The sequence below is a fragment of the Pezoporus occidentalis genome, unplaced genomic scaffold, assembly GCF_034315485.1.
Source record: "Pezoporus occidentalis ecotype Australia unplaced genomic scaffold, CSIRO_AGI_Poc_V1 ctg20, whole genome shotgun sequence".
NCBI classification, from domain to species: domain Eukaryota; kingdom Metazoa; phylum Chordata; class Aves; order Psittaciformes; family Psittacidae; genus Pezoporus; species Pezoporus occidentalis.
In genome coordinates, this window is record NW_026913856.1 from 1,468,936 (window position 1) to 1,485,405 (window position 16,470).

General features: G+C 35.4%; 1 protein-coding gene across 3 annotated transcripts in view; it reads left to right on the plus strand.

Annotated features, from left to right (window-relative positions):
- CDH11 (cadherin 11) overlaps positions 1-13,214 on the plus strand; it is an 81,269-nt gene extending 68,055 nt beyond the window's left edge. For all 3 annotated transcript variants that reach the window (XM_062618257.1, XM_062618256.1, XM_062618258.1), the window contains 5 exons: positions 980-1,116; positions 1,316-1,437; positions 2,250-2,367; positions 9,077-9,328; positions 10,312-13,214. In XM_062618257.1, coding sequence (XP_062474241.1) covers positions 980-1,116; positions 1,316-1,437; positions 2,250-2,367; positions 9,077-9,328; positions 10,312-10,808 — 1,126 coding nt within the window. In that variant the 3' untranslated portion in view covers positions 10,809-13,214. The remainder of the gene's footprint in view (positions 1-979; positions 1,117-1,315; positions 1,438-2,249; positions 2,368-9,076; positions 9,329-10,311) is intronic.
- Positions 13,215-16,470: the final 3,256 nt, after the last annotated feature.

The window sequence follows — 16,470 nt, forward strand, 5'->3', positions numbered from 1 at the left end:
ATGCTTCCTTAGGGTAGGCTGTTTCTTTCTAAGCATTAGTTTTTAGAATTGTTACACGAGTTATTAAGATAGTGTGATAGATCTACCATAGTAATATTCTAAATTCAACCAGAATAATAACTTTAACCATACAGCATTGTTTTTATGTCTTGTTCCGTAAGCTACTAGTTTCTCAAAGCCTGTATCACTAAGAAAGCATACCATAGCTATGTCTAAAATATACATGACATCTGTGCTAAACTCTGTTCTAAATTATATTTTCCATAAATATCCTATGCTGTTATCACAGCATGTTTTTTCTCAAAATTTAGAAGTCTACACAGTAGATTTTAGATTATGTTGGCTAATTGCTAAGCATAATGATGAGCACATACACACTCTCTCTGCAGTTACATTGAGTAGTCTTCTATTCATTTATTTTTGTTTGTCATGTTTTCAGTGTAAATTTAAGTATGAAACTCTTTTGTGGTTATAGTTAACATTTCAAAGAATTTCAACATAAAGATACATAAAGCAGAGCTGTGTAAAGCCATACAAATGTGTAGATAATGGATAATATTTAGTAATCTGGTATGATTAATTAACATTCTGAGTAATCCAGTTACCAGAAGAGTTAAAAGATCTTCATGATTAATATGAAACAGAAGAAAATATAAATATTTCAGTAGATATGTTTATCATGTTTTATAAGAGAAGAAAATACACGCTATTTGGGGGGTTGCTCCCACATAATCACTTTAAAAAACAATAGTTTTCACTCACTACAAACATTCTGATGCAATATTTTTTTCTAAATGTAATAACCAACCAGGTGAATCTCTTTTAAAGAGTGCGTATCATCCCTTTGACAATGATATAAAGGGTAACAATAAGTGCATTACTTACAGTTTTTAAAAAAAAAATAAAAATTAACAAATTTGGATTCATGAAAAGAGTATATCTTTCTTTTATCTAATTACTGGCTTGCAATCTTCTTTAGATATTCAATTGATCGTCACACTGACCTTGAAAGATACTTTATTATTAATGCAGAAGATGGCAATATCAAGACAATAAAAGCTTTGGATAGGGAAGAAATTGCTTGGCATAATATCTCTGTCTTTGCAGTTGAAGTCCGTAAGTATTTTACTGAGGTATTTTATAATCAGTGGTATAAATTCTGTAGACTTCTAATTGTCTCAGTTTGATAAGCTGAAATAAATCTCAATAGAAATACTTTAACCTATTCAGTTTTTACCTGGATGCAGCTGGGGTTTTGTTTGCTTTGAGGGGATTTCCTGCTTTGTTTTCATTTCAGTTTTGCTTGCTCCTGTAGACAAACAACACCAGGAAGCCAAAGTTCCAGTTGCAATTAAGGTTGTTGATGTCAATGACAATGCTCCAAAATTTGCGGCAGCTTATGAAGCATTTGTCTGTGAGAATGCTCGAAGCAATCAGGTATGCCTGTGCCCACCACCTTCCTTTCTGCAGGGTGTTTGCCCAGTTTTGTGTTGGCAGCTCAAATGAGTGCTAATAAACAAACATTTCTTTTGAAATGTTGGCCAAAATGCTTAGAGCATTTTGGAAAGGGCACTTTCTGCACATTTGCAGAAGGGCCCTTTCCTGTGATTTTATTTTTAACAGCTATTAACAGTTATAGATCCAATGCTAAATGCATTTAATATCATTGGTGTTGACTGTGAGTATCCACCATCACATGGGCAATGAAGCTGATTGGGAGCAGCTTTCCCACTTGTGAGCCTGTTTTGTATATTACAGAAATACCATCTTATGGGAAGAATCATGGTACAGTGCTTGTAGAGTTTAGCCTACAGATTTATCCTTGATCAATCTGTGAGAAAGAGGTGTTAGTATCACACAGAAATACCATTCTACTCATTGTCTGCACTTCTGCAGTTAGTATAGCAGTTTGAAAAGGACATTGTGTTTAACTCCCTCTGAGCTGCTGATTTTTCTGCAGAATTTTATTTAGTCTATTAAGTTATCACTAGCACATATTTGTGTATAAGAATTCGTATATGTGCATACTTTTACATCTATGATTGTGTTGTTTAAAAGTAATAGCAAATAAAAATTGCCTGTTAGTTTTGAGTCTGATCTGTGTTTATAATTGTATACGTTTGTTAAGATATTTCAGGGGTTTCTGCTATTTCAAAGTTGTTTGTATTCAAGAGATTTCTCAGAATGCTCTCTATATGTGATGTATCAGAGGAGGAGCTGTTTGTTTACAGAGTCCTTTTCTTTTACAGCAATTTATTACAATTAGTGCTGATGACAAGGATGACTCAGCCAATGGACCAAGATTTATCTTCAGTTTACCACCTGAAATTATTCATAACCCAAATTTTACACTCAGAGACAACAGAGGTTTGTGTGAAGATTCCCTTTATACTGAGTCCAAAGAAATGACAAAGTAAAACTAATAGCCAGTGTAATGTCATGCGACAGCATTTTCATTAGCTTTGACATTGTCTCTTTTCCATAGATTTAGTGGAGGAAGGCAGAAAACATACAGCTGAAATACAAGGATGTTCTTGAAGTAATGTAATGCTTTTTAACTCAGTCTCATTTTCTTGAGTACGTATTTTAATTACATAATAATGCCTTACATGAAAAATCACTGCCATTTTATATCCCAGGAAGCAGGTTAAAAACATAGACAGAAACATTCACTAAATATAATTTGCATATCACCATAATTCAGGGAAAACTTCCTTGTTAAGCTAAAATTAGCTGAGTCAGGATAAATTGTTAGGTTGCTTGCATTTGTTCACCTTAGTCTGCGTGCTAGTTTTTGTAAATTATGGATCACAAAAGACATGAACAAAGTTCCAAATGGAATATTATCATTGCCACGCGTCCTTGGTTCAGCAGTTGCAGTCATTTTTTAGTCCTTAGTAGCTGGTGCAGTGCTGTGGTTTTGACTTTCAGCCTGGGAACAGAGCTGATAACACCAACGTTTTTAGTTACTGCTCAAATGTTTAATCTGACCAAAGACTTTGTGAGTCTCATGCTGTGCCAGGGAGGAGGGGAAGTTGGGAGGAAGCAGAGACAGGACACCTGACCCAAATTAGCCAAAGAGGTATTCCATACCACAACACGTCATGCCCGGGATGTAACTGGGACCTACCCGGAAAGGCTGTCTCACTGCTCTGTCTGACTTGATATCTGCAGGTGATATTGTATTTTTTCCCTTATTATTTCCATTATCATTATTATTATTGGTGGCAGCAGCAGTGATTTGTTTTACACCTTAGTTACTGGACTGTTCTTATCTCAACCCTTGGGAGTTACATTCTTTTGATTCTCCCCCCTGTCCCTCTGGGAGCCGGGGTGGGGCAGGGGGGGGAAGAAAGGGGCGTGGCAAGCCTGGGCTTAAACCACAACACCAGGCTAACCTTTTGTAGGACATACAAATGTGTATGTCTTGTCCGAAACCTACCCAGGTATGGGTGTCATGATCTCTTTGCCAGTTTTCTGCTCATGAACTATAGTATTTGAGACACTTGAGATAGCCTTGCATTCAGATTGTTGTTAAGATATTAGAAATTTGTAAGCAAAAATGTCCAGGCATAGGTGAGCATCAAAACCTGATCATCTAGCGTAAGAGCATCAGTGAACCAAACTTGCTAGAGGTTGAGGAAGCCAGAGGAGGGTAAACAAAACAAACAAACAAACAAACAAAAAAAAAAAGACAGGTTCAGCAATTATACGTATTTATTATTTTATGGTAATCAATTGGATATTCTCATTCAATGTTAATTTGTCATCTTCCTGTACAGGGAAAAATCTGCCTCACCTTCCAAGAAATTGGTTTTAATTACCAAGTTTTAATGTCTGAAGGAAATCTGATCTTTTTCTGAAAAGTAAAACTCAGTTAAACTGGTTTAAATAATGAATCCAAATGATTTTTTCTAGATCGCCAGAAGCACAAAAGGCAACATAATCCAGATAGGTGACTCCAATAAAAACTTGTCTCTCTTATGTTGTGGCATACTTTATATCTCTGTCAGCCTCTGAAGTGAGGGCAACTGTCAACAGGGTTCCCAAACAAAATTCATGTTACTCTTAAAGGATCAAAGTAATGCTGTTGCCTGGTGCTTGACACTTGTACATATGTCAGCAATTCATAATGAATGCAGTGGAGAGGATACATTTATTCTCTTTATAGTAGTAAACTACAAATTAAAAAAAAAAAAATGATGACTTTATTTTTAAACATAAGTAAATTAAAATGCATCCTTTGCTTGAGATCCTGAGGCCAAGTTTCTCTTTAAAAGAAATTTGGAGTCACCTTCTCAAACTTTTAGATTTTAGAATCTAACAAAGAAAGGATAGGTCAGAATTGAGATGCTCTGATGGAGACACAGACAAATGGTATTATGGTTACTTGCTCCAGCCAATTCCACTAATCCTTCATTTCCTTATGCCGCAAATTAATTCTTTTTTTAATGCTAAAAGAATAAAACATAAAAATGTTCAATTAAAAAGCATAAAAATGTTCTATTACAAAACATAAAAATGTTCTGTAATTGAAATTATGATGATGTTTGTAATTGAAATTATGGTGCAGTTAAGTGTAGTGACTGTACCTGACAATAGTGCAAAAGTTTATTTCAACAAGACCGTATTTAAGTGCTGAATATTCCTGTATAATTTTGTGTTTGGGAAATGACTAGTGTAATGAAATCCATCAATTTCCATCTTGCCTTTCCCTCATTTTCGCACAGTCCTCAGTGCAATTATGTTGTTAGTATAAATATTTCTGAGGGGAGGGGGGAGTTAGGTAAGTTATGGTAGAGAGAGAATTAAAAAATTAAAATTCTATGTAGTTCCATATATAAAAAAAAACATTATCTTAGACTGTGTTACCATTTGCAAATCAAGTAACTTACATGACCATTTCAACTTTGGAGTTTCCTTTAGTTGTAAATCTGAGTATTCTGTATACACCATGCCATTGCTTTCAGAGGGAATTGCTAGTTTCAAAGAAAAATGGCTTTATTAACTGTGGAGAACAGTTAATGAAAACTCCAATGTTTGGGTCTATTACAGAACTTTAACATGAATACAGTCCTATAATTACCATTTAATAGTTTTTTTCTACCAACTCCTAAAAGTAATCACATATTGCAGTAATCCACATTCTACATCCTATTAATAACCTACTGTGTTACCAAGTTTTTCAGCTGAGGCTATCTTCCATAGAAAACATGAGATAATGGCTTATCACATGCTGTGATAAAACACTGAATTACTTTTGTGCTGTTTACTTACATTATACAGCATAAATAAACAGCATCGTATTTGCCTAGGCTCTGTTCAATTTTACTTCCATTGAAGCCAGGGCTTCAAAAGAGCTGTAGAGGCTCCAGGCACTTCACAGCAGAGAGATGGACTTTTAGCAAATGAGTCTCCTGCTTTTAATCCTGCTCTGTTCTAAACTGAAATGCCCTTTACTTGGGCTTGCTCACCTTGCATGAAGGCCTGGCACAAAGCCAGTGCTGCCGGAAGGATTGCAGCCACCTTGCTTTGCCATGCTGCACAAGGACACTGCAGTGGCAAAAGCAAGGTGTAGTGGTGTTCTCAAATACACAGGATAGTGTTTTACAAAGACTGGAATTGAGTCCACTAAATCAGAAACTAAAATCTGCTTTCTTAACAGAAACTTTGCCTCTCAATTCCAGACCTTTTAATCAAGACATTTTGAAATGCATTAACAACTCTATTACAGGAGTTTGCCATGGATTATTCGCAGAAATTGCTAGTGCCTGGTAATGATTTTAGACAGTTGGACCTCTCTAACAGTTCAGGTTTCTTGCTGAATCAGTATTCACGCTCTGATGTAGGTGAATAATGTTCGCACTATAGTCAGCATCTTTAATCCAGAAGCCTACTTACACAGTATGTATTTGTTAACAAATATATTGTTAACAAATGCAGATAAAAAAGACAAACTAAATTTGCCTGTGTATGAAGGCAAAATTGGAAAACCATCAATAAGATCACCAGAGAAAAAGATAAAAATCAAAGGTCAGGAAGATCACTAGAGAGGTCACCATTAAGTAATGCAATTTTAACCTCTAATTATGAAGATTTTATGGAGAGCACAGGTAATCTACACATGCAACACTTCTGGATATTGGATATCCCAGACAACAAAAGCTGGAAAAAACAGAGCATGTATATTTCTCTGGATTGTGTTGAGAAGGCTATTTTCATCCTTCTGTCTTGTGTTAACCCCCATTGTGTTTGTTAAGACTGTCAATCAAGTAGCTCCCTTATGTGTTAAGTAATAGTTATAAGCTGGTATTGACATTTAACTTGTTTCTTTGCTTAAAAAAAATGCCATTATACCTGGATTATAGTTATACTCCTGGGACCTGAAAATAATGAAAAAGGAAGGATGAGAATATTAGCTAGGATTATATGTTATCTTTTATTTACGTAAAAGATGTTTTTTTCTCCTTATGGATATTATGTTTCTTTTGAATATGAGAAGCCAACGTAAACAGAAAAAAAAGTTTAAAAAAATGACCTTTTAGAGTTGATATATTGTAGCAATTTCAAACTTTAGTCAGGCATGTTGATTGGCTTTTCTTTAAAAAAAAAAATGTATTAAACTAGAAATCATTTAAAGTTATACCAGATAAATCAACCATTGGATCAAATTCAGCCTTAGTATAATGTAGTTGACTGCAATGGAATTGGCCAGTCTGTATAACTGAATAAGTTGTCACCCTTTCCTTATTTCTAGTTAGGAATACTATTTAAGCTGCCAACATTTCAGAAAAATGAATATGTTATAATAAAAATGCATAGCCAACAGACTAAGTATACTAATATATGATATCACCTGTGTTTCCATCCATATCACTTTTGCACACTCTAGGCAGTTGTAGCTTAACCCACTGCTGTTTTTTTTTTCCACAAGAATAATCTATCCTATTGTGATCTTTCATTTAATAGAGTAGGTCTTTGTTCTTATATTGAGGAAATGAAGTATTAAATACATTTTAGAGAATTCTGTGGAACAGTTTTATTTTACATCAATATATATTAATCCAAGTGCTAGTTGATAGGTTAATGATATTAGATGTTACATTTCTTGTTTATACCAAATTGTTGTGAGCCCCTTAATTTAAAGTCCTAAAATAAAACTCCCATCGCACAGATACTGCTATTACAGAGGTCCTTTAAAAAATTGTGCCACAAAGCCTAGCTGGGCAAATGTTGCCTGTAAGTATTTAGGAGGTTAGAAAGATTCTGAAAAGAGATAAAGGGTACCTCCAAAACTCAGAAGTAATAAATAATTAAGTCTTTATCAGCTTCTCTGTCCTCAGCAAATATAAATATTATGTAATGGAGAAGTTAGCAAGCTGTTTGCTATCCATATGTTATTTTTGTGAGACTTCAGTATCAGAAAGACTGCAGTTGTCATGCGGAGGTAATAACCACACTGGGCATCCAGTGTGGTGATCCTGGCAGGAGACGTGTAGATATGGGGAGATTAATTTACTTGGCATATAACAAGCAGATCCTATCTGGGGTAGTCCTAAATGAATTCCATTGTTTCTGGTGTGATCTGCAGAATTTACTAGTGAAAGTGTCAGACAAGCAGGACCCTAGTGCAAACATCCTCCTCATCCCATAAATTGACCTGGGTCCACCAAATCGGGACGCTTTCAGACCTCATCCTACATCGGGATACCGCCTGAAAGGGTAGTTAGTATAAAGACAGAGTACTTCTCTTTTGGTGTAATTTATTCACAAACTTTCATGGAAATTGCAGTGATTAGATCATTAAGAGAGGTTTTACAATTTGCATTATTAAATTCTGGAATTTATGCTGACTCTTCAACAGGAAAATTATTAATCTTCTGCAGTACCCCAAGGCAATAGTAAAATTATACCACAGGAGGTGAACAGCCCTCCCTTAGTAGATAAAAGGACCTTTCTTTTTTTTTTTCTTTTGCATTCTATAGTGAAAAATAAAGAACACGACAAAACAGAAAAGGTTGTGTGAAGTAAATCCTCATCCAAAACTAGTTTTTGAAGGTCTGAAAGCCACGGATATCATTGTTTCATTTTATTTACTTCAGGATGTTTACAATTGTATAAACTTTGTTTCAGTTTGAGAACTGAAAAACAAGGAGCACAAAGAAAAGCTGTCCATGTTTCCTAGTCTTTGTCTGGCGTGGCTGGGAGCCGGAAGCACTCCTGGCCATCTCATCCTAATGTTTCATCTCACACACTTCTCTTTCAAACACTTTTGCCCCAGGAAATGTGCAGGACCATCCAAAATGACCTTCTGTGCTAAGGTGGCAGCTCAGTTTCCATCCCCTGTGATGGGAGACCCATGACAGGCAACCAGTCCTTGAGAAAAACTGGAAATAGTGTTACGACAATACTTTATCTCTTTGTTATATCCACACAATACGTGTATGTGTGATCAAGCTCTCTGAATTCTGACTTTGTGAGTTAGGGTAAAAACCAGGTTCTGATAGCATACTGCGTGCTCTAGTATTTCTTACTGAAACAGGCCAACATTGAGGCACAAATCTGCTAATAGTCAGCAAACGTGGACTTTCATTTTAGTGGGAGTCTCATTTACACAGGCCATTTTGGTGAAGATTTCTGCCTTCCATTCCTGTAGGTCTGATATTGAGAACAATAAATCAGGGAGTTTTCTTTTTTCCTTTACTGGAGGCTTAATTCTGGAAAGAGAGTAAAACCATCTCAAACAGTAGTAACAAGGCTCAGTAATTGGTGGTTGATGAGGTATTGCATTTCCCAGAAAGTTAGTGGGGTGCTAAAACAAGGTACTAGCAGATATTTTGTGTTCCTTATGTTACCTTCATCACCTTAAAATAATTATAATTAAGTGTGGTATGGAATCAATGAAATGCAGTACTGTAATTGCTCTTGGGTTGTTAAGAAGGGGATACTGTGTGCTGGTTTATTGTACAAATAATACTAAGGCATCTGAAAATTCATAGCCATCATATCAAGATTTTTTTTGCAATATTACTATGAGAATGACTGTGGAAAAATGATGACTTTCTTCTTTAAACAGATAACACAGCAAGTGTTCTTGTTAGACGTGAAGGATTTAGTCGCCAAAAGCAAGATTTATATCTTCTTCCTATTGTAATAAGTGATGGTGGACTCCCCCCTATGAGCAGCACCAATACTCTCACCATTCGTGTCTGCGGTTGTGACAGCAATGGCTCCTTGCTTTCCTGTAATGCTGAAGCCTACATCCTCAATGCTGGATTAAGCACTGGAGCTTTAATTGCCATTCTTGCGTGCATTGTGATTTTATTAGGTAAAAAAAGTTCTTTACTTATTGCTCTTCTATATTTGTTTGCATTAAAGAAATTAGCTTTGCCTTCACCTTCAAGATGAGTAAATGAATCTTAATTTCTTAGCTTTTATTTTTATAGGAGGTACTAATCTCACTGGCTGAAATGCAATATTTGATAACTGCAATAGCAAACATCAGTGAATTTGTCTAGGTGTGCTCAGAGAATGTCCTTTTGTCACCTGATATCATATTGGGGACACTGTTTAAAGGAGGTCATGCCATACAGTTTTAAGTTTTGTGACCTTCCCTGGATGATAAGTTCCTTTTTTTAGGTCAGCCAGGATTAATGGCTCCTGCCAGCTATTTCCTTCTGACTCCTCTTGTGTTTAAGACAAATGAGAAGACCTGCTTTTAAGAAAGTGCTGTAAAGCATTTCCTGATGATTTGAAAATATTTATATAAGGTGTTTTAATTTACCTATAGCAATTTATATTTTTCTTATGTATTTTCTTATGTATTTTAAGTTATAGACATTTGAAGTGAGAAGGAACACAACAACAGAGGCATGTGTTTTGAGGTGTTGCTTAAGAAAAATTCTATTTTCATGGAAATGAAACATGGAATTAGTTAAGCTTTGGGCATACAGGAGTGAGTAAATATTCATCTTTGTTTTGTTGCAGATGTACACCTGATTGGGCTGCTCCAAGGCAGTGTCACTATTCATGTAACACTGGCAGCCCACTTTTTTTGAATTAGCTTTGCAGTAATGAGCAATTAGTAAAAGCAATAGCATTCAGCCCAAACAAAAAGCCTCAAATCAGCATGTTCAATTTTGTATACAAACACAAATGCTTTTACCTAGCTAGGTATGCTGAAAATGCAGATGTTAACAAAAACACGTGATGAACTGCAGCACAAAAGCTGAGGTTTCAGTGAATGCATTAATATATTTATAAATGAGCTACAGTTTTAGAGTGCAGTCTAACTTTTTTTTTTTTTCCTAGTCATTGTGGTGTTGTTTGTAACACTGAAAAGGCAGAAAAAAGAACCTCTAATTGTTTTTGAAGAAGAAGATGTGCGAGAGAATATTATTACTTATGACGATGAAGGTGGAGGAGAGGAAGATACTGAAGCTTTTGACATAGCTACTTTGCAGAACCCTGATGGCATCAATGGATTTATTCCTCGTAAAGACATAAAACCTGAGTATCAGTATATGCCAAGACCAGGGCTTCGGCCAGCTCCCAATAGCGTTGATGTGGATGATTTCATCAACACAAGAATACAAGAGGCTGACAATGATCCAACTGCTCCTCCTTATGACTCTATTCAGATCTATGGCTATGAAGGAAGAGGCTCAGTGGCTGGTTCACTTAGCTCCTTAGAGTCAGCGACAACAGATTCAGATTTGGACTACGACTATCTACAAAACTGGGGACCTCGATTTAAGAAACTTGCAGACTTGTATGGCTCCAAAGACACTTTTGATGATGATTCTTAACAAGAAAGTTTAAGATTTGGCCTTAAGAACTGTGTCCAATGATGTGATGAATCCAGAAGAAATGTAAGCAGGTATTTTTTTAAAAATCAAGAAAAGTCTCATTTAAACATTTAAGTCTGACAGAGAGGATTGCTTTGATAAAGGACATAGAAGTGGTAAATACTGTGAAGTACCTTTTCTTACAAAAGGCAAATGTAGAAGTTGGCTGCCAACTTCACTAGTGGAAAAAAATCCACTTACAAACCACAAAATATTTAAATGAAGGAAAATGCTAAATGCAAACTTACAAATATGGGGAATATTTTATGTATTATGAACAGCTAATTCTTTTATGTCAAAGAAGCTTCCACACATTAGAAAAGATAACAGTTGTGAGCTGTAATTTCGCCTTAAACTATGGACACTCTATATGGTAGTGCATTTTTAAACTTGAAACATATAATATTCAGCCAGCTTAAACTCGTATGATGTATGTACAGTACAATGTACAATTATTATGTCTCTTGAGCATCAAACTTGTTACTGCTGATTCTTGTAAATCTTTTTGCTTATACTTTCATCTTGAACTAATATGTGCCAGATAAAAAAATTCTTGTCTTGTTGCAGTGGGAGGCGCCCTATTTCTATGTCATTTTTAATGTATCTATTTGTACAATTTAAAAATTCTTATTTTAGTATACATACAAATATCAGTATTCTGACATGTAAGAAATGTTAAAGCATCACACTTATATTTTATGAACATTGTACTGTTGCTTTAATATGTGCTTCAATATAAGAAGCAGACTTTGAAATAAATGGATTCTTTTTTAATTCTTGTTCTGGTTATTAAGCATATAAGAAAAAAACATAGTGTTTCTAATGTCCCATTTATAGTTCTGACTAATTTACTACAATTGTGACCTTTTAATAGCCTTATTTATTATGTGTTTGTAGTTGGTTTGTTGCCTTGTTAAGTGATTATTTAAAAATCAAGTACATTTTAAAAATGTTTTTTAGATTTAAAAAAATGTAATGTCTGGTGAACATTTTGTACCCTCTCTATCTACAGCTTTGTGGCTGCTCCCAGAACACAGTAATAATCTTCATGTAATATGACTGTGTTTTCTGGATTAAATTAAGTGTAATACTTTTCAGTATTTCCCATGTAATATGCATTTATCTTATATCTTAGAAATTCCAGAGGTTTCAGAAATGACTTTGTAAGTGGACAGGAGTACTCTGTACTTACAATTTACTCCACGCTTGTGAATTTCCGTATCTGTGCTAAGCTTCTGTGGGTTCTAGAGACTTAAATCTGACCCAGTTTAGCTGTAAGTTCCCTAAAGACTGTTCTACCTGACAATTACCTTGCTTGAGTAGTAATTAAGATTCTGGCACTTTTTTTCATCTTTTGATTCTTTTTTTTTTTTTTCACTTACTGCAGTAGAATAGCATTGTCTACTGATAGGAAGACATTTTAATTTGTGATGGCAGAAATACAGAGTGCTTTCAGAGTTGTTCTTCGTAATGTATGTTTTTAATCAGAAAATGATCTATAACTTTTTTATATTAGTTCAGAATGAGCAGGGGATATGTTCTGTGCACCAACATTTCAGCATCTGTGTACAGCTGTACTTTTGCTAAACTTAATGGAGTTTGCTATACAGTCAGAGATCAGCAGCTGCAATATGGGAAGAGACAACAAATGGAAATGATATACATTTTTCTATCGTTCATTTTACAGACTCTCTCCTTCATTTGCAGTCAGATACCAAACTGCTTGATCTCAGAGGAAACCTGATTTGTTGGTGTATTGCTCTTCTGAAGACCTCCGTATATGTAGTTAGATAAAAATTTAACTTGTTAAAATTATGAATGTTGTTTCAGCTCTATATTCATAACATATTCACTTGTCCCATTATATCCCTATGTTTTATAAGGCAGGGTTTGCTAAATCAAAAGATTTGCTCTACAATGTTTATTGTAATATTTCACTTTACTATAGCTGTATGCATTCTATGTAGTTCTATAGTTTATTATTAACTTGATTCAAATTTCTTTGGTTGTTGATTTTTCTCTGTTTATAATCCAAAGAATATTTTGCTAGATTTGCACATTTCTCCATTATAAATTTAAATAAACCTTAAAAAATTGAATTAGTATCAATTTACAAATTAACAAATTGAAATAAAGCAAAAAACCCAAAATTTGTAGGACTCCATTGTCATTGATGCTGTCTGGGTTTATTTCACTTTTGAGCACGTTTTAGAATTAATAACTGCATTTTCTACATTTTTATGTTTAATTTTTATGAAGGACATTGTCAACTACATTTTTTAATAGTTTTAAATGCCTTGAGTTTTAGTCTCTATTGTTTGTAGCATTCTCATAGATGCTTGGAAATAAATTTTCTTTCCCTGCTGATTTTGTCTTTTTTCATTTGATTATTTTTCCTCCTCCCAGTGAATATGCATTATCATAGTGCTTTATTAAGTTGGTCTTGCTAATCTCAGCCAACACTACCTCTGAAATGCTGGGAATTATACTAATTATGTATCATCTGCAGCACCCCAAATGAACAGCGTGTTTTGGCACAACAACAGGATATTTATTTGTGTTAAACTTCACAGCAGTGGTCGCTGGAGTCTCAGGCTTATAATCTGAAGATGTAAAAACCAGCCCAGTGCAGCAGTACCGGGTTAGTCCCTGACACAGATCTGAGAAGCCTGTGGGCTGGTGTTGTAATTTGTCGGGCTGGTGGTGTAATTTGTCACACTGGTCCCAAGGATCTGAGCAACCTGGGAAGGGATTTACTTGTGTGAGTTACTTTAGCGTAGTGTCTTTCTCTTCCCTACTGAGCTCAGGAAAGAACTGAACCTCATATGCAGAAAAAGCAACTGAAAGTTTAATTACAACTTCAGTGGGTTTGAAGACAAACCCTAATTAAAAGGAGAATCACCATGACTGAGCCAGGTACCATAAGGGACAGTAACAAGTGCAGGTGATGTTTCTTCCCTTAAGTCCTGCCTGAGACATCACTGGGAGGCGGATGGTGGGTGATGCAGGGCCCAAAAAACCCCCTCCAAATACCCTCAGTAACAGATGGTATGATGTTACCAGGAGTGATAGTTCTTTTGTGAGCTAAGTTTATTCATGTGCTCCTGTTGGCAAAAATACACAGCTCCTTGTCTAGCTGCTTATCACCAGGAATCTTGCATATGAGCGAGGTTGACATGCCCCTCATCTTACATATATCCAAAGTGCATTTGTACACTATTTCTCCCATCAAGTGTAAGAAACGATTAGGCATGCAAGTTCAGTGGTGGTTGCTGAGGCAACTCTCAAAATTTACACCAATATGGAAAGGAAGGGTTTGTTTGGGATTTTTCAGATTGCGTTTGTCATGTCCTCGCCAGTATGTCCAGCAGGTTTTGATACCGTGTCAAGCTTGCCATCTTGCCACCAGCATTTACATGATCTTGTGTAAGATCATGCCTCAGAAACTGATACAACCAGAGATAAGAAAAGCTTTTAAATAATTTGCATGTTTTCTTGGCCACATACTGTTGACTCACTGACAAAATAAGATGTTGAATTTTACTATGTTGATGCTGATAAGCTTACAGAAAATGTGAAGAAGTTTAAATCAGGCTCACAAAGAGGCAGCCTTAGTTTTCTGGGATGTGAAAGCCTGGAATGCGTTTATGTCTTTACCTTCCAGCAGAATTGTCAGAATTATGCATTTTTATTGAAGACTCAGAAAACAAAAAGCTAGGTAGACCCTATGCATGTTTCCAATTTGACTGATGAAAATACTGAGCTCCTGTAAATCAAAGCTGAACAATCAGCACCAGAATCATATTCTGTATTAAAATAGTAATAATAATAATGATAATAATAGGGAGAGAGAGAAGAAAAAGGAATGGCTTCTGAAAGAGAATGAGTGAGCTTGTCAATTAGATGCAGGTCTCTAGTGCTTTGCTACTGTTTTCATTAATTTGGGCTTGGGCTGAGACTAGGGATCAATCAGTTTGACCCAGGCATGCTAGTGAACAAATGTTCCATTATTTAATGTCACTAATTTCAGCATTTGATAAGAAAGGCTTATCAAATCCTCCAAATCCTTCAATGATTGACCTGGGCTGGCTATGACTACGCAAGTCACAAGAAGAACAATTGGTTGGTTAAAATTAATATAAATTACATTATAGATATTTATATAATATATATTTATAATAATATATAATATTATAGATACTTTATATTGCATATGATATATATTTGTATATAAACATATTTATGTACTATATATTAAAAATATAATTAATATGTCAGAATCTATAATCAGATAAGAATCAAATCAACTCCTATAGGACTCTTTCTGCAGATTTCAAGAAATGCTGCAAAGAGCGGCTGATCTCCTACCTACCTTCTGTTGCTTTGAGGCAAGTGTACAGCATGAGGAGGAGTATATTTTAATTTTACTGGAGTAGATTTAAAATATATAACACAAGACTATTCTAGAATATAGTAGAAGTTCAACTCTGATTTACAAATTTTTAGTAGTTTGAAAAATATGCTTCTTCTGCACAAAATCCTGGGCCTTGCCTGCTCACTGCTCAGTATTTGTTACTCCCTCTCTTAGTATTTGCAAACCTTGCATTTTTTAGGTCTTCTGACAGCAAAGAAAGCGCAGAAGCAACGACCTCATGCACAGATAGCAGCTTTGCCACGTACAACACAGTAACTTCATGTGTGCATACACACAATAAACTTTGCTTCTGTCTCCTGGACAGAGGTGGTGGGTTGTACATAACAGAGGCAAGTGTTTACCCATGTTGAGGTTTCTGCATTTCAGTTTCTTCACAGAAAGAAAAATAGCATAGATGCACAAAGAGAGGAGACTTGCTTTGGACTGTGTGTGGCTCTAACAGACCTCTTTTCAGGTCAGAGAAGTATACATTTCAGGAGTCTTTAAGGCATTCTGTTGAAGCAAATTTGTGTTCTATAAATAATTAAATATTAACTGGGGCAGGAAATTTACCCTGAGATCATCTAAGTCCTGGTGAGTTCTCTGTCAAACTCAGAACCTGATTCATTTTTTTTTTTTCCTTTTTCATGCTTGTTTAGTCCATTTGCTTATAACTGCATCAGCTGAAATACCAGCCCGACTCATGGGCAAAGCACTCTGTAGCTGGGGAGGAAATCTGCTTTGGCATGGCAACTTGGGAGTGGCAAATTCATAGCTGGTAACGATGGGGAATAAAGCATGATATTTACCCCCTACTGCCAGAAGGTAAGAAGGAATAGACACATCTTGTGTTTACTGAATTTCTTTTCCTTTTATGTTTGTAAAATCAGGACCAATACCTAAATACTTACCTAAATCTGGGAGAAGACTTTTGGTTTGTCTTAAATTCTTCTGTGTAGGGCAATATGTTACACTTTTGATTACAGGGGTGCTCTTTCAAAACAAGTAAAATAAAAGCTTAATAGTTTTAATTTTAGTAGGTTTAAAAACTAGAAAGAGAAAAAAAACAACAAAACCAACCTTACTCTGTAGTTTTTTTCAATCAATTCCCTAATTTTAAGAAATGCCTAGCGTTTTTGATGGTTAGTGTGGTTAGTGAAAGAGACTCAGGCTTTGTGCCTGCTCTGGATTGATATTAAGAATTGCTTT